This window comes from Lichenostomus cassidix, chromosome 2 (assembly GCF_008360975.1).
Source record: "Lichenostomus cassidix isolate B80296 chromosome 2, HeHo_3.0, whole genome shotgun sequence".
NCBI classification, from domain to species: domain Eukaryota; kingdom Metazoa; phylum Chordata; class Aves; order Passeriformes; family Meliphagidae; genus Lichenostomus; species Lichenostomus cassidix.
The window spans coordinates 126,475,660-126,497,441 of NC_139482.1; the positions used below are offsets into that span (position 1 = coordinate 126,475,660).

Sequence of the window (21,782 nt, forward strand, 5' to 3'; positions counted from 1 at the left end):
GCTGACTCTTCAGTCGGTACAGAACCAGCTTGGAGTCCCTTAATTACAATATAAATGTGGCCTGTGGAGTCACAGTCAGGAGTGGTGCTGTCACACTGCTGCAATCACTGTGGGCTGCTCCTCTTCATGTGCCTTCACCCAGAGGTGGCACAGCTGCAGGAAAAGTAATAGTCTACCCCCCAGGCCTGGGTATGCCCACATCTGTAAGGCCATGAGCATTCTAGCCAAAGCCCAGCCTACCAAGGAGATCCTGAGGCCACTCAGTAGAAAAACTCTGGCCAATCTCCCTCTTCTTTCCTTGGACCGTGAGCCTCCCTTCATGACAGAGTACAAGCATGGAATAGATCAAGTTGGAAGGGACCTTTAAAGGGACCTCTAAACCCTTTTGCCATGGTCAGGGACATCTTCAGCTAGAACAGCTTGCTCAGAGCCCTGTCCAGTCTGACCTTGAATGTTTTCTGGGCATCAGACACCACCACTCTGGGCAACATCAGTCTGCTCTCTCCAATGGGTTTAAGCACACACAGATTTTCTTGAGAGAAAGGGGCGAGGTCGAGGTTTGAGGGATACAGACAAAGGCATAAGGAGAATGATTTGGGGTAGGCATGGGGAAAAGGAGACGGAGGTTGTGTTCCTGACCACACAGTGAGTGAAGGACATGTGGAGGTGACAGACATGAGAGTCAATATGAGCCAAAGTCTGACACATCTGTTGTTTTACGGTTGTTTTAACAGTATTTTGTACATTCCTCACTTCTTCATAGCAAATCCTAACAGATAATTCTACTTTTTCACTCCAAGGAAAAATACTGCTGATGTTTCAGATGGACAGTAAAAGCTTTTCTCTGAGTCATAACAGCTCATTGAAAGCCTTTCAACGTGTGCGTGTAGAAATGTCTTTTCACATGTACACAGGAGAAAATACAAACATCGGACTACACAATCTATTTTGCATTTATTGGCATTAGCTTTTGCATGGTATTTTACCACCTAGTCACTTAGCAGTGGCTGCTCCTCATGTTCTTCTCCTCTGTCTGGGGTTAACATGGTTGGTTGAAGTTTGTTGGTCTGTAAGATGTCTTCTGTCCTGCATCAGCTTCGTGGCAAAGTAAGTAAAGATCTAATTTTACCAAGCTGACACAAATGGTAGCCTTTTTTTGTCATCCAGACTCTTGCAGCTAATGGGAGAGGGTGTTTGGCAGTGTGTTTTCAGTCAGGGTTCAGTGTAAGTGCATCTGTTGTGGATGAGGACTGTAGAATCCTGTGCTGGCTGAGCACTGACGCACAGAGGGCAGAGTTAGGGAACAGGAGGAAGCAGAGGACTTGGCAGAGGTACAGCTGAGCTGTTTGCTGCAGCTGAGCAATGGTATGAATGAAGAGGGCTCTGGAAATAATTGAACTAGTCTTGTTTCCAGTGCAGAGTATGAAAAGCCTTCCTGAGCAGTAATGGTAGTGTGGGCAAGAAACCAGAAAATGTCACAAGTTTATTCAAGCAAGTGTGGCTTACTTTGCTGTTCCATAAGCAAATGGATGTTTACATATATCTAAGACACCCAGAAGTATTCCTGTGAAGGTACAGGAGAAGCCTCACTGCACATATTCTTTCAAATCCTCCAATACTGTAAAAGTGAATAAGAAAAACCTGCTACAAAGGCAGTCACATTCACTTCTTTACATTTTCCATCCTGCTTACTTAAAATGCAAGATTAAGTGTAATCTTCCTTGGCAAAGAAACTAGATTTTATATTTACAGAATAAATGTTCCAAAAAAATCCTTTTCATGCACAGTACCTGCTTTACGATTGCTCAATGTTGATTTATTTGCTGTTCCTGTAAATCTATGGCAGATGTCCAGTAGCATGTAACCATGAGGGTCAGACCAATAGAAATGTGGGACATTAATGGAAAAACAGTCAGTTTCATGTTCCAACATGCAGCTTCTACAGATTTGAAGCAAAAGGCTGAGGCTGGCTCAGGAGCAGGATATACGGACAATATAAAGGTTGTCTGATAGCAGAGTCCCCCAGTACAACACACAATCAGAAAACCAGTTTGGTGCCCCAAATCAGAAACAGGGCAACTCAAGTTCAAATTTCAGAGTGAAAGTAATTATGCATTCTTGTAAATATGCAGGTTTATGCTATAGTTTGTTACATTTGTGCTATAGTTTGTTAACATTGCGCTGGCAGAAGAAAAAGACTTTAGGATGACAGAGGCCCCAGTTAAGGAACATGGTGCTCAGCCCCTCCGTTTGTCCAGCAAGGAACAACATCCCTTTAAAAATGTCCTGTTGCCAAAGTGCTTCTTGCTACATTATAATGTACATAACCACAAACTTGCAGGCAGCTTGAATTGTGCAATCTTTTCAGACAGACTTAAGAGAGCTCTCATCCTTCACAGATAAAGCAGCTTGGAAGCTCTTTATTCAAAGAATTTATCCTATACCTGCTTTGAATAGGGTTTTAAAAAAGCACAGCCATTTCTGCCTAAACGTTAACTCTATACCTGTCTCAATCTATCATAAAAAGCATGTTTATTCAAGTTGTTACTATAAAATGAAGAAATAGGAGGAGAACTGGCTTACAAAAGATCTGTGTTGTTTTTATTATTCCTTTGGATCACCATGGGTTACAGAACGGAACGTGCAATATGATGCCACATTCCTGCTTGTTTTCTAGTTGACTGCTTATTGGAGGGATATCTGTGCGTAGATTCAAATATTTTACTCTCCTGTGTGGATTAGTGCTCCATTCTGAGGAAATCCTGTTACCTGGTGCCTCAACTCCAGTGACAAGACTCTTGATCTGCTGGATCAGCTCCTTCCAGATGCCCTTTGGTCTTGTGAGTACAATTTTTTTTTCTAACTCATTCTTCACAGAAAAAAATTCCCAAGTTAGCACTCTTGCATTCATTAACGTGCTCTGGTGCTCTGCCCAGAAGACGTTATTTTCTGGGCGTTTACTTGTTTCAGTAGATATTATGCTGTATACCATACCGGCTTTGCTAAAGTCATAGGACAATCTGTTACTTCAGAAGACTAAGTGAATACACTGGGTAAACAATTTCTTTCTTTGCTTATTTTTATCTTAGATTTTTTTAAAGCTTATTTAATTAAAATAAGATCTTAACACCGAATCAACCTGCGTTGTGTCTCATGCATCATGTAATAAATTATTATAAAAGCCACAGGTCTATAATTCTGAAATTAAGAAAAATAATTGACTTGGCAAATATTTAACAACACATAGAAGAAAATATTAAGAAAAAATCCACAAAAACATTCCAGTTTTGGAAATTAAATGCCTATGATTTTCGGTTAACTACCACTCTTTGCGAGTCTACACCTTCTGAAAGTCTTTCTGACTTGGCAAGTTATCCCACCAGAATCATGTAGTGTTAGTAAAAATCTCATTGTTGCTTTCTAAATCAGCAAGAAGGAATTAGACTGCATTATTTATTTATGGTTTCAGTGATACATGGATGAAGGATTCTTTTTTCCCCAACTTTCCTTTTATTTTATTCTATCACAATTTTCTAAGGAACAGAGACCTCAGTTGAGGCTGTTTGGAGAAACCACATTCCAGGAGAGTCTGAGAAAGCTCTCATTGATTTTAACATTCATGCTACTCTAATAAAAATAGCAGGTAAGGCAAGGCAAAACAGAGGGTGAGAGAAAAGACTATTCATAAGTGTTAACTTACCCGTCCTGCTGAAACAGCTGTGTTTATTTAGAGCAGCAGCCTGAAAGTCGCTGTTCTATTACAGCAGCCTTTCTGCTAAAGGAAGCAAGCTGCTAACTTCTCTTTTTAATACCTTCCTTAGATTTGGGCTATGGTAGCTTTTCTCTCAAATCTCCTCTGTGATTTTCTTCGGGGTGGGAATGCAGTGCTGGGGGCAGAGCAATTCCCTCCTATAGGAAAGCCACTCTATGACCATAGTAATGCATTCAGAGCATGTGAAGCAATGATTCACATTAAATATGTTTATAATCACAGAATCTTATGGTTGCCCCCAGTAAGCTCTCTCAGTTAGTAGCTTTTGCTGGCTCTCACTTGGTTTATGTGCACCCTCAAAATGTGACCTAAACGTCCAAATAATAGAGAAGAGCTGTTGAAGCTTTCTTGAACATCTAAGCTTCTCAGCATAAGCTTCATGGCACACCAGTTTGAGGCAGAAGCAGCAGTGATGGTCCCAGAAAAGGCAGATGATGGCATGAGGATGAAGTGACAGTGACAACAGTAGGGCAGGAATATTGGCGAGGTTCAGTAGGAACAAAATAGCAGAATCTATAAATGAGATAAAGAATTAGTCAACAGACATTGGGCATATCCTCAAATACTTTTCATCATGGCCTAGAATGTAAGAGCAGTAAACTCTTTATACACTTGACAAAAAAATTGTTCTTTTGCAGTTGTACAGGGAGATCTGTATAGGAGACTATTTCCTGTATTCCACTAATTTTCTTAATACCACGACGACTTTGCTGAGAACTAGCATGAGTCGTGACTCAGTCAAATCTTGTTTATTTAATAAAGATATAGTCCTGAATAAAGAAATCGGTAACTGCTTCAGCATTTTGATGGCAGGGAATGAATTAGTGCACTGTCAAAGCTACTGGAAATACTGCTGTTGGCTTGGTGGAGAGGGACAGGCAGAAGCTGTTTAAAATATTTTGTTCAAAAATTTCTACTTTCAGGTGATATAAACTAATTACAGTGAAGTTACACATCTTGGTAATGGAAACTAAATCTCTTACCCTTTGATTCTCAGGCCATACCTATTTGTGGATTTATTTCAGAGTCTGGGTAAAAGCTTTGCTAATGTGACATCTCTTCAAGTACTGAATTTTGAACTGTCTCTTCTAGACGTTTTTCTTTCAAAATGGTTTCATCTGCAGTCACTTTTTTATTAAAGAAATACTTCCCTACCCAGCTCCAGTTACACATTTTTAGAAATCTGAAATAATCTTTTGGTAGCACAAGAGATAAAATATGCAAAACATTGTGTTACTTAAGAAAATAATTCAATCTTTACCCCACTGCTCTCATGAAAGCTGCAGATTGTAAAAAAGCTGCTATATTTCAGTAGCATTGCCAGTTTAAATGCTCAAATTCCCTTTAGCTACCAGGCCATCTGTACCAGATATCCAAGTTCAGGTTTGATACCAGGTATGCAAGTTACTTGATATGTGTTTTTTTTACAGGAAAATAACTGTATCTTACTTATCAGTGAGACTTCATTTCAGGAAAACTGGTAGCCACTGGGTTTGATCACTACTTTCATAGCTCCACATTCACATCACCTGGGAAACAACTGCATTTATATTCTCACACTCTTTGAGCTGTACCGCATGAAACATTTGTGCATTTCAGCTCACAGCCAGAGCTCATATTTAAAAATCTGAAAAAAAAATTTTAAAAGAATCTTGGATCAGGCATAAGAAGCACGAGATGATTTTAAACCAGCTATGCTGACAAAGTAGTATTAATACAGAATTCTGCCCAGATTTTCAGCATGCTGCTATAATGATGAGCTCTCCAGACAGCTGCCATCATGGGAGGAGTGTCTGCCAACATTTCACGTAGCCATTGAGAACAAAAATGCAGACAGGAAGTCTGGAAGTATTGAGTTGTGTTTTGGGGTGGGGACAGTGACTTTTCCCTTCTTTCTGTCACATAGAAGGAAACTGGTAAGGCTTATCAGGAATTTAAAGGAAGATACATAAATGGTGTATTGGATGCATGAAATTGCTCCCTGCAAACCAGGATGATGTTTTTTATTCATAGAGGAATGATATGAGAAGTAAGAGGAGTCACCTGTGTGTGAGGAGGTGGTCAGCAAAAAAAGTGGGAGGCTGCAGTCATGCTTGGCAAGAGTTAAATATTAAATATTAACTTTATTCCACTGTTCCAGCAGTGTTCCAGGGGTTAGAGAAAGTGCCATTAGGATGAGAAAAGCATTTAATCTTTAAAGATAGTTTGGCATCTTTTAATTTTTAATACTCATCAGGCCCCGTTTGTTATTTGATCAATTAGGAAAGTGACTTGCGTGAAAAAAGCTGGGAAGGAACACACAGAATTATAGTATATTCAGGGCTGCTAAAACAGTCATACTTTACAAAGGAAAGCAAACTTTTCTGGAAGTTTGGGAAGGGCAGGTTTTTTTAAACTTACCATTGACCCATGTTTTAACAACATAAATTTGTGAATCATATGCAATGTGTAAATGTAATATGTAAACATTTGTAATCAAATGGGTTTTGCCAGTGTTGCATGGATGAGTTTTGTTCTACTCAGGGAACTTGCATCTAGGTCATAGAATTTTGAGGAAGCTATCTTTGAAAGTGCTTTAGAGTGTGTGTGGAGGGGGAAAGGGAAGGAAAAACAAATGTCTTTTGAGACAGTCACCAAAAATTAATTAGCATTATACATCCGCAGGACCCAAGAACTGAGACAGTCACTGCAGTCCTGGGTTCCTCATCCCCAGGGAGCTCAGCCCCAGAGCTGTGCCTGTGTGCACAGGGTTGACTGATCCATGCAGCTATGCACTTAGGTCCTTTTTCCCAGCTCCCAGCAACTTGGATCTTGTCCTGCAAGCACCAGAGGGAGATGCTTTTACAGGCATGTTTTGTTGGACTCTCTTATACAGAAGCATTCCAGGGACAGAGTGTTCCAGACTCAATCCCTATGAATGTTAGTGGCTTCTCCTGAAAAGTCAAGTGAGGTTAATAGCTAACCAAGCAGCACTATTCACTGCAGCAGCAATCTCATCCCTAGGAGCAGCTAAAACTCTTTTTTTATTCTCATATTAACATTTACCTCGTGAGGTTAGAGATTTTGAGGATCTTTTTCTCTCTTTTCTCTGGTGTTCCCCAGCAGAACAGTTTTCAGACAAATGCTTTTTGATTAAACAAATAATAATGAAATAAAATTCTTTCTGGGATAAGAGCAAAATTGAGGAAGAGGTATTCTTGTAGAGGACACTCCAGCTGTATGTTTCCAGGGGTAAAATGTCTCCTTCTTTCCTAAAATATTTTCAATAATATAACGTATAATTACAATTCGAGACAAATAATAATAGCAAACTCAGAGTTAACAAAAGCTTCAGAATCTATAACCAAGGACAGTGGCCTCATATTTATCCATTGAAAAGTTATAGAACTGTGAAAGTTAAGAAAACTCACCAGTGTGCATTTCCTGGAGTGCAAATAAAAGCAGGCAAAATAGTTGTTCTTTGTGTCATTTATGCCTTGTATGTTAATTATCTAATCCATGTCTCTGATGCCATGTGCATTACAAAAGATGTTTTCTCCTCTTGTTTTCAGGTAATGTGATTTGAAGATGCCAACCCCTTGGCAAATATGCTCCAAAAAAAAATCCAGAACTAAGAATGCAAAAGCTGAAACTGACAATATGGCAGAGACAAGTGAAAAAATGCAGATGAAAAAAGAGATCACATTGCTAAATGGAGTTACTTTAATTGTAGGGAACATGATTGGCTCTGGGATATTTGTGTCACCCAGAGGTGTTTTAATGTACAGTGCTTCCTATGGACTCTCACTGGTCATCTGGGCACTTGGTGGGATTTTTTCCCTGTTTGGAGCTTTGTGTTATGCTGAACTGGGAACATCCATCATGAAATCTGGAGGCAGTTATGCCTATATCCTGGAGGCATTTGGGGCCTTTGTGGCCTTCATCAGACTCTGGTCTTCCTTGCTAATTATCGAACCAACAACTCAGGCAGTGATAGCCATCACATTTGCGAACTATATTGTTCAGCCAATTTTTCCTCATTGTGAACCACCATATGATGCAGTCAGGTTGATTGCAGCTGCGTGTATATGTAAGTACTGATTGCTAGAAGTTAAGAACTGTAATTGTACGTGGCCAGAGGAGGGTTTTCTAAATTTCAATTTCTTTTCATTCTGTGAAAATAATTATTACCTATCTAAAACATGTTCATAGGAACTGATAGTCTTTTATTCAGATGTATTGTGTTTGGGTCTGGGGTTATTAGAGGGGAGAGAAGAATTACAACAATTTGGCAGGAAGGAATTGTGACTGCTGACTAAAGATACATGTATGTCTATGGTTCACTGGCCTAATTGGCTCACAGGACACTGTCAAATACATTGATTCATTTATAAAGATCAAGGCAAGAAGTTCTTTGAGCATGTGTGGTTGCATGCTAGTGTCCTTACTATATAGAATTATTTCTAAATTATTTTCATTTTGAGCATTACAAAACCCTTTTTCTTCCCTTCAAAACTGAAGTGTAGATTATGGGCAGGTCAAGGAAACAGAAGCAAAGACCAACAAGACTTTTCAGTAAGAAATAACCCACTTTGATCCATGCTTGAGAGCTCTCTAGGTCATCATGCTACATTTGTCCTGCTCTCCTCTCCAGCAGCTGGGCTTCATACCTGTTGCCAATGCATACCCATAGCTTCCTCATCTGTCTCTGCTTTGGATCATGGGGTTGCAAGAGGGAGAATTTGGTTGTGATGCCATGTGTGTGTGCTAGAGCGAGGGCAGATGGGCACGTGGCTCAGCCCCTGGCTGGACCTGCTGCCAGCCAAGGGACAAAACTGACTGCAGAGAATATGGCAGAAGGAGAAATGCAAACAAGGTGATCCCACCTGCTCTCTGCAACCAACTACTGTGTTATTTTTGTTAGGTTCTGTCAAAACTGGGACTTGGGAGGGCTCTGTAAGTACGTGCTATTCAATCTTCAGACTCAGGGCCAAAGTGTGAATAACAGTTTCGAAGCCATGGGCACAGAGTAACAGCATGCTGGCCTGGCTCAGTTCAGTATCTTGTCCACAACATCCACACTATTTTTGTGCAGAAGTTGTCCTTATTCTGGACCTAGTCTACAGCTTAACTCATCATGAAGAAATTTGTGATATACAGGATGTAAAGAAATGTTATCATTTACGTGTGAGCAAACTGTTGAGTTTAATAAAGTTTATATATTATTTTAAAGGAGAAGGAGTTGGTCCTAAAATTCAGAAACTAATGTGGTTTGTCTTACCTACTGTCATGAAAACAGTATTCTTCAGAAAACCAGTGTGTAAATTTTAAACCCGGTATTTCAACCTAATAAATCTGGGTGGTCCTGAAGTGGTGAAATTTGATTCAGTTTTACTGCTGGAAAAAGGGCTGCTATCTGGAAAGATGGATTTAAAATATGGCTTAAGTGATGTTAAACGTCTAGTGCTACTTTCACGCATATTCTTTTTCTTCAGGTTCCTTAACATTTATTAATTGTGTTAATGTGAAGTGGGGTACCCGTGTACAGGATGTTTTCACATATGCAAAAGTTATGGCTCTTATCTTGGTGATATCTGTCGGCCTTTACAAAATTGGTAAAGGTAAGAATAATTTTCATTTACTTAAATTCTATGAAATGAACCATGAGTTTCCATTTTAAAATTAGTTTCAAAATCCATGCAGAGAGATTCTTAAGACTTACATATGAAGTGTTGTTTATTCTGGGTAAAAAAAATCTGCCATAGGATGGTCACATGAATTGTATGTCTTGTTAAGCAATAAGGAGTTAATTATTCAGCCTAAGTCCTGTGTTTCTTGGTCTGAACAGCAAACAGCAGTTGAATTAACATCCCTTTACTGCTGACGAATTTAAAGTCAGCCTCGGTGTCTGACTCATGCATTACTACCTGTCCTATAACAGGACAGTGAAACAGAAATTGCATTGCTCCTCACAGTTCCCCCCACTACTATTCTCCCCCCACCTCAGCCCACTCACAGCACTCTGTCCAGAGGGAGGATCAGAGAGGGTAAATCATCGGTGAGATTTGTGTTCCTAGAAACAAAGGAGAAGACTGTAAAAGTGCAGTTCCGTGAATCACTATGGTATGGTGTTACTGTAAAGCATCACAGGACAGATGAGCCACCTCCTCTCAGCAATAACTGGACTGAATTAAACACACTGAAAAGCTGGAGAGTAATTCTGGTGTGACCTCTGATCTTTACATATGGCAATAGATTTGATTTTATTAATTTGGGCCTCTGAAACAATTAAATCTCTTCCAGTTCTAGCTCTGCTGTTTGAATTTCCAAGGTTTTCACATTTTCATTTCCTTTGGAGTTCTAAAATTGTATAGCCATTTTATCTTTATTCAGTTAAAATAAAGATGGTTTCCCCTCTTCAGTTTAGGAATTACTTTTTTCCTGCTAAATTTGCTTATAAAACCTAACAAGCATTCTTGCTTTTCCATGTTTGCTGGCCTCCTCCTTTCAGTTGCATCAGCTGTTACGCTATAAAGCTACACCAGACTTTAAGAAAGCTTTTTTGTTTAGCCATTGCCTGTGCATGTCACCAGTTGGTTAAAGTCTAAAGAAACCTGAACAACCAAACCCAGTCCTAAGGGCAGGAACATGGGGATTCAGGGAAGCATCATTGCTTAAGGGTCACAGTTGCATGAAGGAGGAGTTCCCCTCATAAAACTGCTGCAGTTTTGCAAAGGTGTAATTCTGTGATATCACTGAGCAGTGTTGCCCCTGCTTTCAAATTGCCTCCAAAACTCCTGTCCTGCTCACTGGTGTGCTTTTGGACCCAGGGGCTTCTCCCTCTTGTCCCACACACAGCTCACTTTGTTTCCTCTGCATTGCTCTGGGGAGCCAGGGAGGGTTAAAGCACGGAGGTGCATTATGGTGAGGAATGCACAATGCTGAGAGCTTTTACTGGTAGTCTCTGCTTTGTTTAAGCAGAACTGATCACTTAAATACAGGAAAGACTAGGAGGAGAAATGGTGCAGACTTGTGAAGGAAGCTGTTACCAGGTAATGACTCTTTTAAATTCAGCAGCTGTTTTAATGAAAAGAGCACTTATGAAGGCTTAGCCCTGTCATATTCCTTCTGATGTGCTTGCATACACCTCTGATTTTGAATATGAGCTGTCTTTAGAGAAAAAAATTCTTGATCATTTTGGACTTTTCTTTCTTTTTCCTTCAAACCGTTTTCTTCTCTGAAGTATGTGTACATCTTGTAGCTTCCCTTCTTTGGTTCGAACAGTCTCCTTCTCTTCAGTGACAGAATTGCTTTTGTAGAATCTATAAACTCCTTAGTTGAATCAGTGCTTTCATTTTACAACAAAGACATTGCTTTCCTTCCTGGTTGCGGTTTCAGCATGTTTCTATCTTCCCTTAGTACTTAACCCACTGCCGTTTGCATTACATAGTGGACTTTGCTGCTTCAAACTCAGTAAGGATTTTGTTCCGTTTTCTAGGATGGCAGTGAAGGCTTATACAGTTTCATTAGCATTTCACTTATTTTGCATCATTCTGCAGGTTGTCGTCTCAACTGATGGTGCTAAACTAGAGCAGAATTGTGAAAGAAAAAGCTTTTAAGTCTCGTCTCAGTTTTGGAGAACACCCTTGTGGGTCAAACCACCCAGCTGAAAACCATGCCTGCAGGAGGTCCCCCTCTAGTGGCCACTAATTCACCTGGTGAAACTAAAAGCACAGATTTTTAGGGAGAAATATAAGACAGATTCAGGAACTGAAACTGGGTTTCCAAAGTACCTCAGCCTGGCTGACAAGGTACTGCATGCCCTTGGCATGGCTTCCTTCTTCGGTAGGCTTGGCAGTAATGCCAGAAGAGGACTCCGTGGATTCTGGCACAATTACAAAAGTCACATCCAAATAACAGACAGGGGGAAATGTGTTCTGTTTTCTGCCTGAGCAAGTGTAGCTGTCTGAACAGCTGGCTGAAACTCTCCTGTTTGTTAAGCAAAAATGTAATCTGTGCACCTTCAGGTACAGTAATGAGACCTGGATGCAGAGGGGTTTATTTCCTTCCAGTTAGCTGACATTTTGGTGGTAGTGTCCTTCTAAGTTGTAATCCTTGAAATGTAACAGGCAATTGGCACCTGCCATTTGTACAGGAGAAACAGAAAACCTGAGAGCTCCATTCGAGGGCTCGGCAACAGACCCAGGGATGATCGCCCTGGCTCTCTACTCTGCCCTCTTCTCCTACTCAGGATGGGACACGCTCAACTATGTCACCGAGGAAATGCAGAATCCTGAGAGGTACACACATGCTTTTCCTTTGAATTACTGACAGGTGATGGCAGGACAAGCTACTCTGTATTTGTTTCTGATTGGAAATTAGTCAAATTATTTATCTCTGCAAAAACCTTTTTCTTTTCAAATGAAGGAGTCAGCAGGAGAACTCTTTCTGATTATTGTGCTCATTCATCAGTTGTATCACACTAATGAATCATTTGCCTGTATACATGTATTGTACATCTTACCCTTCAGACTGCAATTTTTAAAGAAGGAGAACAAATCCCTGCTGTAAACAAGGAAAAGCAAAAGTCCACCTGGGCCTCTAAAATTCCCTACATTTTTTCAGTTGGACAGAATTTTTTTCCAGGGCATTTTTTGCCATCAGTAGAGTAACACTGTGTCAGATTTATGACTTTCATGATGTGATCTTCAGCATTACTGAAGATTATTGTGGGCAAATACCATCTCCTCCCTTCTGTAGGGATGTCAGCCCTATGGGAGTTGTGTGCATCAGCTACTCAAATGACACAGTCCACCTTGTCTTGGCACATGCATAGGTTATGAGTCAGGAAAAAAATGCCACAATCAAGAAAATACCTAAGGGTGCACTTAAATCTTGTTTGAGTGCTCTCTTAGATTGCTTCATACAAAAGACAGTATTTTAAATTTACATGTACAAATTTTTAAGGGCTTTTTTTAAAACTTATGACAGACACACGAGCAACAAACTAAGCTTTTATGGAATTATTTCACACATGGCTGCATGTTACTTTGTAACCCCATGATTCAAAATGATGGATTACAAGATGTGATGGAGGTATCCATTCACAAATGTTTGAATCTAGGAACAATCTTTTATTTAATATTTCTCATTTAAAGAACAGGAAATAATTTTTCCATTTTCCTTTTGCAGGAATCTACCTCTTTCTATTTCGATTTCAATGCCTATCGTAGCTATTATTTACTTGTTGACTAATATAGCATACTATGTAGTGTTGGACATGTCAGCTCTCCTCACGAGTGATGCAGTGGCTGTGGTAAGTTGCGGAACATAACCCAACAAAAGACACTACAGGAAAATTTCAGGTAGCATGCTTGGCAAACAGCTGAAATACTGTCATGCTAAAGGCTGCTTAAAACACTTTTTTTCATATAAGAGTACCAGTATATTAGAAGGTGCATATATCAAGAATGTATCCGATAAATCTGCTCTTGAAAAATCCTCTTATTTACTGTGTAAATCCTGCTCTTAATATTACAGCATTGGAAAGATGTTTTTGCCAGGATGAAAGAGCTATAGAAAGTCTGGGTGGTTGGAGAACCAGGATTTTTTGTTATTATTCTAATGAACAGTGTGTAATGTTTAACGCTGCAGGACCACAGCAATATTTTCAATGAAAAAGTGTGCACTCAAATGTTTTTTAAAACCTTATCAATATTTTATATAGAAGCAAAATGATCATTCATGGATTACTACAGCTGGGATTTGTCAGAATACTTTAAAGCCATCTTCTTTTCCATCATCTTCTTTTCCATCATTGACTTAATCTAGGCTTAGAATTTTTTTAATGTTTTTTAATATATGTGCCATTTTAATTTTGATGCTGATCATCTTTTCCAAATTCTAATTTCTCAAGTCATTATTGGATGTCATAAGAAAGCATGGGCTATGACACTACATTTGGGATTATGTGTTTTCATGAGTTTCTCAGGATCATCCATATGCTTAACATGGTGGCCCTCACCATTGGTTCTTTTTTCTGTTACAGACATTTGCAGGTGAAACCCTTAGTCATGCCAAGTGGATAATTCCTATAGCAGTGGCCATGTCTTGCTATAGTGGGTTGAACTCATCAATTATTGCAGCATCTCGGTATGAAATATAAGATTTATTTTAAATAACTGAAATGGAATTTATTGCTAATCTACATTCTTTACTACTGCTTTTTTACACTTGGTAAAAGTGACACAGTCAATTTTTGCCATGTTAAGTTGTTAATTTATGATGGAGGGATTGTTACAATCAGACATGCCTTCTCGTCATCAGCACCATTTGATAAACTAAAGCCACTTGAGACAAGAGCAGAACTTACAACAGAGTAATAAAAGAATTATTGCTTTGCTTTGTCAGGAAGCAACAAGCTATTCCTTGGCTGTCTGGTTGAGTTTCCTTAGTCTTTTTTTAGGCTTTTCTATGTTGGAGCCAGGGAAGGACACCTCCCTGTCAGTCTGAGCTTGATTCACATAAAGCGCTTCACACCAGTCCCTGCTCTCCTGTTCAACGTAAGTGATACCCCAGCCTCATGCCTAGCTGGAGCAGTTGGGGTTTAGACCTTGGGGAAAACACCTCTGCTCTGCCCTGGGTTTCTCACAGGCTTCTCCTGCCCTGGAGACATATTCTGCAAATGCCCACAACTTCTAAAACTCATTGAGGGGTAGGAATAGTGTTATTTTGTTTGATAGAGTTATTTTTTTGCAGTGGAAAAAGAATGGCTTGATTTGCATTCATATGCTCTTCAAACAATATTAGTGAGAAGTACAATAGCATTGCTGAGAAAACAGAGAATGGCTGAATATGTCATGGTATAGATAGAGGCTGTTTAAGTCTTTAATGTGAGCTTTTAGAGTGTCGCTGGAGGAGAATATGTCAGGAGCATCTCTTAGACCCTGCCATAGGCTGCTGTTCTGCAACTCTAGTTATAGCAGGAGTGACAAAGCTCTTAAAATTAAATTTCTGCCACTGGATACCTATAGCTACATTGACTTTTTTTGCTGTCACTATACAAATGAGATTTTGTGACACAAAATTGTGGATCTGAAAGTTATAGAATTAGTGGAAATGATTTTCATAAATAATTAATGTATTGGAGCATGCATTTTATTTTGTGTCTGCCATTGCCCTGCGTTACATATCATGTATGAATAGATTATCATACTGATCCTGTTTGACATCAAATAATTTACTAGAAGTTATAATCTCATTATAAAAAATCTTCTCACAGGGATTCTGTTTGCACTAGTAAGATGATCTATTCTCTTTTAATATACCACCATTCACATTTTTCATATGGAAAGTGGAAGTTTTTTCTGCTTATCTCTTAAAATAGACATTGAATTCCTAGTGGTATAGGTCCTTCTGTGCAGGCAGTATAGCACACCTGCAGGCCACAAAATTAATGACCTCGGTTTGAGTGGACTGGGTCCTTCTTTCAAGAACCTGATCTCCTAAGTCTACACAAATATGTTGAAAACAGGCCAGTTTATAATTTTACTCTGTCTTTCTTTTCACATTAAAAAATATATCTTTGTGTTTATTATCTCCAGGGCTTAATGACTTTGCTTTATCTCCTTGTGGAAGATGTTTTCCTCCTTATTAATTACTACTGCTTCAACTACTGGCTCTTTGTGGGTCTATCTATTGCAGGACTAATATATTTGAGATACACTCAGCCACACAGACCACGGCCTGTTAAAGTAAGTAAACAAGAGAGGAAGAAAGCTCTAAAAGCCAGCTAATGCATGTGTTTATGTGATCTTTAATACCACAACCATAACAGTACCGTTAAGTTATAGACTATTTGTTAGCCATAGAAATTCTTTCAAAATAGAAGACGAAGGAGCAAAACCCATTCAATTCCAAAAGAACATCTGTTCTGGTAGTTTTGCTGTGAGGTTTAAATTATATATCCCACTTATTTTTCTTTCATTCAGACTTATAGTAATTTTTGTTTCAAAATAAATGAGGAATAAATAAATTTCTGGGGTTCTTAGCCCATCCTGGAAGAATAGCAAACCCCAGTAGAGCTGGTAATGGAGGCTCCAGAGAGGTTAACACTGATCAAACCTACATGATTTAACAAACACAGCAAAATCCCTCCAGAGCCCATAAATTCCACAATTCTGCTCATGCAGGAGTTCAATACCTTAATAATCAAATATATTTTGAATGTTCCCTCCCACTGCATAGTGGTCATAGACAGTAAAATGCAAGTTAAATGATTGAATTAGAAGGGCATTTGACTATCAGTTAGGCAAGGGAGACTGCACAGAAACAAAGTGTGCCTAAAACCTGTTTCTAGTTTTAATCCAATGATTGTCCAGGAAGCAAGGATGGAAACACACAGCAGGCACACAAAACCATGCACTGGCTCCTATTTATCGGCTCCATGACCTGCATATTGGCTCTGCAGTGATGCAGTAAAAATTAAGAGAATTGCAAATTAACATCCAACAAAATATTTCTTCTTTGTCAATCTTTCTTCCTAAACTCCTGCATCATTTTTACAAACACTGTATCATTTTTATAAACTCCTGCATCGTTTTTACAAACTTTTTTTTCCCATTTAAGTGTAACATTCTGATTAATTAAAAAAAAAAAGGTTCAAACAAAGGCATAAAATATCCTAAGCGCCTCCTGCTAGAAAACTTCCTAATTTCCCATAGCAAACCAAATTTTCCTGAAGCATGTCCACAATTAATTTCCAAACTCTCCCACAAAATATGTGGAAGATAAAGATTAAATCATGCTGTATTGGCAGTTTTGCCTTTGACTCTACTACAACAAGGATTACAGTCAGATTATAGATAATGACTGTTTAATTCCTGTCAGCATTTGCCAGCTTAGTTAACACCACAAATCCACATACACCATTTCCTTTCTGAAATGTAGCAGTTGGTTTTCATCAACTTACATTTTTAACCTTTAGAAGGAAAAAAGTATTTGTACCACTAAACTCTCAGGAGTTTCAGCTAGTATTCAAATGTCAACTCCTGGACCCTTGAGAAGGCTCACCACTGCAGACAGTAAAAAAAAAATTAGTGAAAAATAAATTCATAAAGAGGTAATTGAAACTTTCACAGAATCATAGAATCATGAAATGTTAAGGGTTGGATGGGATCATAAAGACCATCTAGTTCCAACCATCCCTGCCAAAGTCAGGGACAATTCCCACTAGACCAGGTTGCTCAAGGATTTATCCAACATGGCTTTGACCCACTACCAGGGCTGGGGCGTCCACAACCTCCCTGGAAAACCTGTTCCAGTGTCTCACCACTTTCCAAGTAGGGAATATCTTCCTAATACCTAACCTAAATTTCCCCTCTTTCAGTTTGTACCCATTACTACTTGTGCTATCACTGCAATTCCTGATGAAGAATCCCTCTCCAGCTTCCCTGTAGGCTCTCTTAAGACACTGAAAGATTGCAATGAGCTCTCCATGCATCCTTTTCTTCTCTCGGCTGAACATCCCTAACTTTCTCAGCCTGTTGTCACAGGGAAGGTGCTCCAGTGCTCTTATCAGCTTCATATGACCCAACTTTCCTTATTTGTGGTATGATTTGTTAAGTGCCCACACAAATGGTTGTAAATCAGTACATTGGTTCTACAACATCAAGATGGTAATTGAAGGTCTAGTAAGTTAGTTACCAATCAAAATTACACTTAAAAATTCAGAACTGAAGTTGGACAGAAAGCTACCCATTACTGCTCAGATTTAAAGTACTTCTTTCAAAGGTTGATCTTTTACTTATTGTAAAGAAACTAAGTTTATGCAGGCCTGAAAAAAATAAAATAGTCAGATGCTCAGATGTGTACCAAATAAGAGGTTCTCAGCAGCTCACATAGAAACTAACAAATTATGCTGACTGTAAGCAGTCAAAAGATTCAGTACATACTTTTATTACTGACATGATTAACTTTAATCTGCAAAGCTTGAATTTTTACAATAGAGTATTTGTTGCATCTTTTAACAAATGCTGTATTTTTAAATTTGTTTTTGTCTCCACAGCTTAGCCTCTTCTTCCCTGTAGTGTATTGTTTGTGCTCCCTTTTCCTGGTCATAGTGCCTCTCTACAGTGACACAATCAATTCCCTTATTGGTGTTGGAATTGCCCTCTCAGGCATTCCTGCATATTATTTGGGAGTCTATCTACCAGTTGAAAAACGACCTAAATGTCTACATTGGCTCTCTGGTAAGCAACATCATGTCCTAGTTACTATACCAAAATCTTGGTCAGAAGAAAGAGAGAATAATTTTTAATACCCTGGAAGGCAGAAATACCAGAATATCTTTGCTTCACTTTCCATCTAAGGAATGAAGTATCCAAATCAGAGGAATCCACGTATTTTCAGAAACAATGAAATATTTAATTATTGGCTTGAAGGGTAGTTGCCAGTCATCAAAGTCAGGCAGTCTTGAAAAACAAAAATTTAATATTTTTATTCACTTTGAACTCAGCTATCAATTGGACAATTAAATGAAAATGTTGATGAAAATCTGATTAAGCAAGAATTTCAGTTGACTACTGAAATTGACTTCTTTTGCCTTTAGATATTTATAAAATATGCCTAATTCAATTGCTTAAGGTATTTTAAGGTTTTCCTAATGTCTGTGTAGGGTTTCAAAACCTCACAATCCAGATGTGTGTCTAAGATATAGTACAACTTTATCTCACACATTTTTTCTATTACAGATACAACAACAAAATATGTTCAGATGCTCTTCTACTGTGCTTTGTCAGACCTGGACATAGACGTGGAACCTACAGCAGCTAAGAGTAAATAGAGTTGCCTCAACATTGAGAATTGTGCTTTGACATCTCCTATCTGGACTAATTTTTATCATCTGAAGTTCTCCCCAGATGTTCAGTTATACAAAAGCACTAACCACTGTACTGTGCATCAGTTTGATGTCAGTTAAGTTGTGGTGGTTTTATAAAACGCACTGTTTTCCAGGATTTCTTTTTAAAATTCTGCTTGATAATAGTGAGTTATGATGTAACATTTTGAAACTAAAAAGCACTTAATGAACAAACATTTATTAGTAGATAAGTGCTAAATAATAGATTAAAGGCAAAAGACAAGTAAAAAATACTAGATCAGACCTTTACAAGATTTGAAATTTGAGTTGGAAAGTTGAAACCACAGTATTCTTCTAAAAATATTACTAAATCCTTAGCCAAAGTAAAAAAATATATAATTCTTGCTGATTAGCATGCTTTGAGTCGATGTAATATTAGTGTTAAATTATTCTAATGCATAATTCCTGGCATACATAGTTTACCAAAAGCAGAAAACCAAAGGGTTTGGTCATTTAAGTTCTGTGAGAAATTCTTGCTTGACGATGGTCCACAGTCATTACCCTTTTGTAGAAAATGTATTTCCAACAAACAAATGGTACCATTGTACTGAAGTACTTTTGCTTGCCACCAGAACAGTCTGCCGTGGAGCACTTCAAGGTACTGGGTCACATTCCAGCTATTGTATATTCAGGGAAAACACTTCACCTTCTCAGAGTGTCCTTTGCTTGCCTAGAAGTATCAAAAGTGTGACCCCATGAATCATACTAACTTTTTCTACAGTGGATTTAGTTAAGAAATTCACAAGGACAAATTTAAAATTGACATTTTTCAAAATTCCTTGAGCTCCTGCCTACCAGTTCTGCCTACCAGTTTCTGCTGGCAAGGTCCCTGCAGATCTCCTACTGAGCACACAGAGAGCCTCCAGATCCAGGTCTTCACACCACGTAGGTGCTTGTTGCACAATACCAGCACAATACCTCTTCAATTAACCTTGACTAAAGTAATTTAATCTTATACAAGTCCTTGTAGCTTCCAGAATTGTTGTGTTTTATTGATGTCTGCTGAGAGAAAGAGCAATGGAATAGGCAATTGTTACTACTTAAGCCTCATTTCATTCCCTCCCCACACTGCAAAGCCATTTGAAGGACTGTAATTTTATGCATGTAGGGTGTAGTTTAGTTTGCCCAGCTCAGACCATCCCCATGTACTCTTCACACACAACACATGCCTCTGTTACAGTATAGCACCACTGTGATCCTGCCTCATGATTGTACAGAAATTCTACGTTTTCACCTCCTCTCTTACAAAGCCATGGTTAGTGACAGAGCTGTGGTCCCAGCCTGTTTCTGGGCACAGAGTACAAACCCTCCAAGTTGGCAGCAAACTAAACATGACAGTCTTTGCCTCCACAGAGTTCAAAGTCCTGCTTGGTGCTGAGCCATGTGTCACACCAAGACAGTGCTGTACCATCCTCTGAAATTTTTCACTGCAGGACCAAAGTTTCTAAATTATTTGAAACACTTGAGATAACATCTCAGGTAGTAACAGGAGGCAGTACAGGTACTGTAATAAGAGCTACAAAATAAGACCATATCCATACAAAATTCCAAGCTGAGAAACTTCTTTTGTTGTCTGTTCTTTGCCAAAATATTTTTTGCAGGAATCTGTGTATTTGGTCTGGCTAAGATAGAGTTCATTTTCCCCGCAGTAGCCCTCACAGTGCTGTGCCATGCCTTGGTAGCTGGAAAGGTGTTAATAACACACCAATATTTTGGCTACTGCTGAGCAGTGCTGGCATAGCATCAGCACTGTCTCCCCAACATTCCACTCCTAAGCAGTAGTATGGTAAGATCCTGGGATAGCTGACCCAAACTGACCAAAGGGATTTTCCATACCCTATGACATCAGCTCAGCTATAAAAGTTAAGCAAAGTTTGAGGAAGGTGGGGCATTTGTTAATTGCAAAGTTTGCCTTCCAGAGCAATCACTACCTCTGCTGAAGTCCTGCTTCCTGGGACATGGTCAGACATCACTTACTGATGGAAAGTAGAGAATAAAATTATTTTTTCCCTCTTTGGTTGTGCACACACAAACTTTTGCTTTAGCAAACTGCATTATTCCAACCTACAAGTTGTTTTCCATCTTATTTTCTCTCTCCTGTCCCACTGAGAAGGGGGAGTGATAGAGCAGCTTAGTGGGCACTGGGCATCTAGCAAAGGTCAACCCAGCACAGCCTCTTGACTTTCCAAGCATGGTGCATAAGCCTTCATTTCTTTCTGGACAGAAGAAAAGTAGTAGTCAGGTACAAGGTTATAAATGTAAATAAAGGTACTGCAATTCTCTATGGACGTTGGAATCTCAGAAATGTTAATGTGTTTATTGATTTTTCACTCCTTGCAAATAATACATGTAAGTTATTAATAAATATCTAAAGCAAGTCTTGGATGCTGCTAGTGTTTAAACAAATAAACCTTCGATTATTGGCAAATGCTATAGCTGTGTGGCTTTAAAGCATAAAAATAGTACTGTGCGAGAAATTTGCCTTACTTTAGATCTCACCAATTGGGTTGCCAGGAGAGCGGTGAGACTAACTCTTATTTGTGTTCTCTATAACTCAATAAAATAAGTGTTTATGGAAGGAAAAATTTCTAGTTGCTCTCAGATGGGACATAAAAGCAATTCAAGCACTATCTTGCTGTAAAAGGTAATTTTTTTTATTCCTACATTATTCTCTGATGCTCAATTACACACTAAGACAATAAATAGGTCTACTTTTTTCAGAGACAGTCTTGGCACCTAGGCTAAGTATCTCATCATTAGATATCAAAATGTTAGGAGGAGGCTGCTTGACATCTAGTTTGCCAGCTGGCATCTCTCTGGTGGAAGGGACTGGGATGTGGACAGTGCTGGAACCCTCTGGAGGATGCAGCCCCTGGAGGTAAAGGCTGCACTGCCAGGAATAACAGGAGCCTGACAGGCTGCAGGGACAAGAGACTCTGGTGAATGGCCCACATGCAGAGCAGGGATAGAAGTGTGAAACTACCCAAGAGTTGCACAACCTGATACTGGGACAGGTCACAGCTCTGTTATACATCAAGATGAAAGGCCTTCCTTACAAGTGAGACTTGAAACTCAAGACACTTCCTAAAACATTTCTTGAAATTTACCTTCATT

General features: G+C 39.0%; 1 protein-coding gene across 5 annotated transcripts; it reads left to right on the forward strand.

Annotated features, from left to right (window-relative positions):
• The first annotated feature begins 2,377 nt into the window (after positions 1-2,377).
• On the forward strand, positions 2,378-19,178 carry LOC146442206 (Y+L amino acid transporter 2-like). 5 transcript variants are annotated; one of them, XM_085053154.1, is made up of 11 exons: positions 2,383-2,840; positions 3,539-3,643; positions 7,324-7,841; positions 9,247-9,372; positions 11,907-12,051; positions 12,944-13,067; positions 13,800-13,903; positions 14,217-14,313; positions 15,355-15,504; positions 17,817-18,000; positions 18,502-19,178. In XM_085053154.1, exons 3-11 carry the CDS (start codon positions 7,340-7,342, stop codon positions 18,591-18,593), a joined length of 1,524 nt encoding a protein of 507 aa, XP_084909280.1. In that variant the 5' UTR covers positions 2,383-2,840; positions 3,539-3,643; positions 7,324-7,339; the 3' UTR covers positions 18,594-19,178. The 5 variants fall into 5 exon arrangements, with proteins under 5 accessions (XP_084909282.1, XP_084909280.1, XP_084909278.1 ...); XM_085053155.1 differs by lacking the exon at positions 2,383-2,840 and adding an exon at positions 2,905-3,053; XM_085053152.1 differs by lacking the exon at positions 3,539-3,643 and having other exon boundaries at positions 2,384-2,840.
• Positions 19,179-21,782: the final 2,604 nt, after the last annotated feature.

Excerpts from the sequence above, each read along its gene's own strand:
- LOC146442206 (XM_085053154.1), top strand. The coding sequence starts at position 7,340 with ATGCCAACCCCTTGGCAAATATGCTCCAAAAAAAAATCCAGAACTAAG. Across the intron at positions 13,904-14,216 it reads TCAATTATTGCAGCATCTCG|GCTTTTCTATGTTGGAGCCA; the intron begins GTATGAAATATA and ends GTCTTTTTTTAG. Across the intron at positions 14,314-15,354 it reads TCCCTGCTCTCCTGTTCAAC|GGCTTAATGACTTTGCTTTA; the intron begins GTAAGTGATACC and ends TATTATCTCCAG.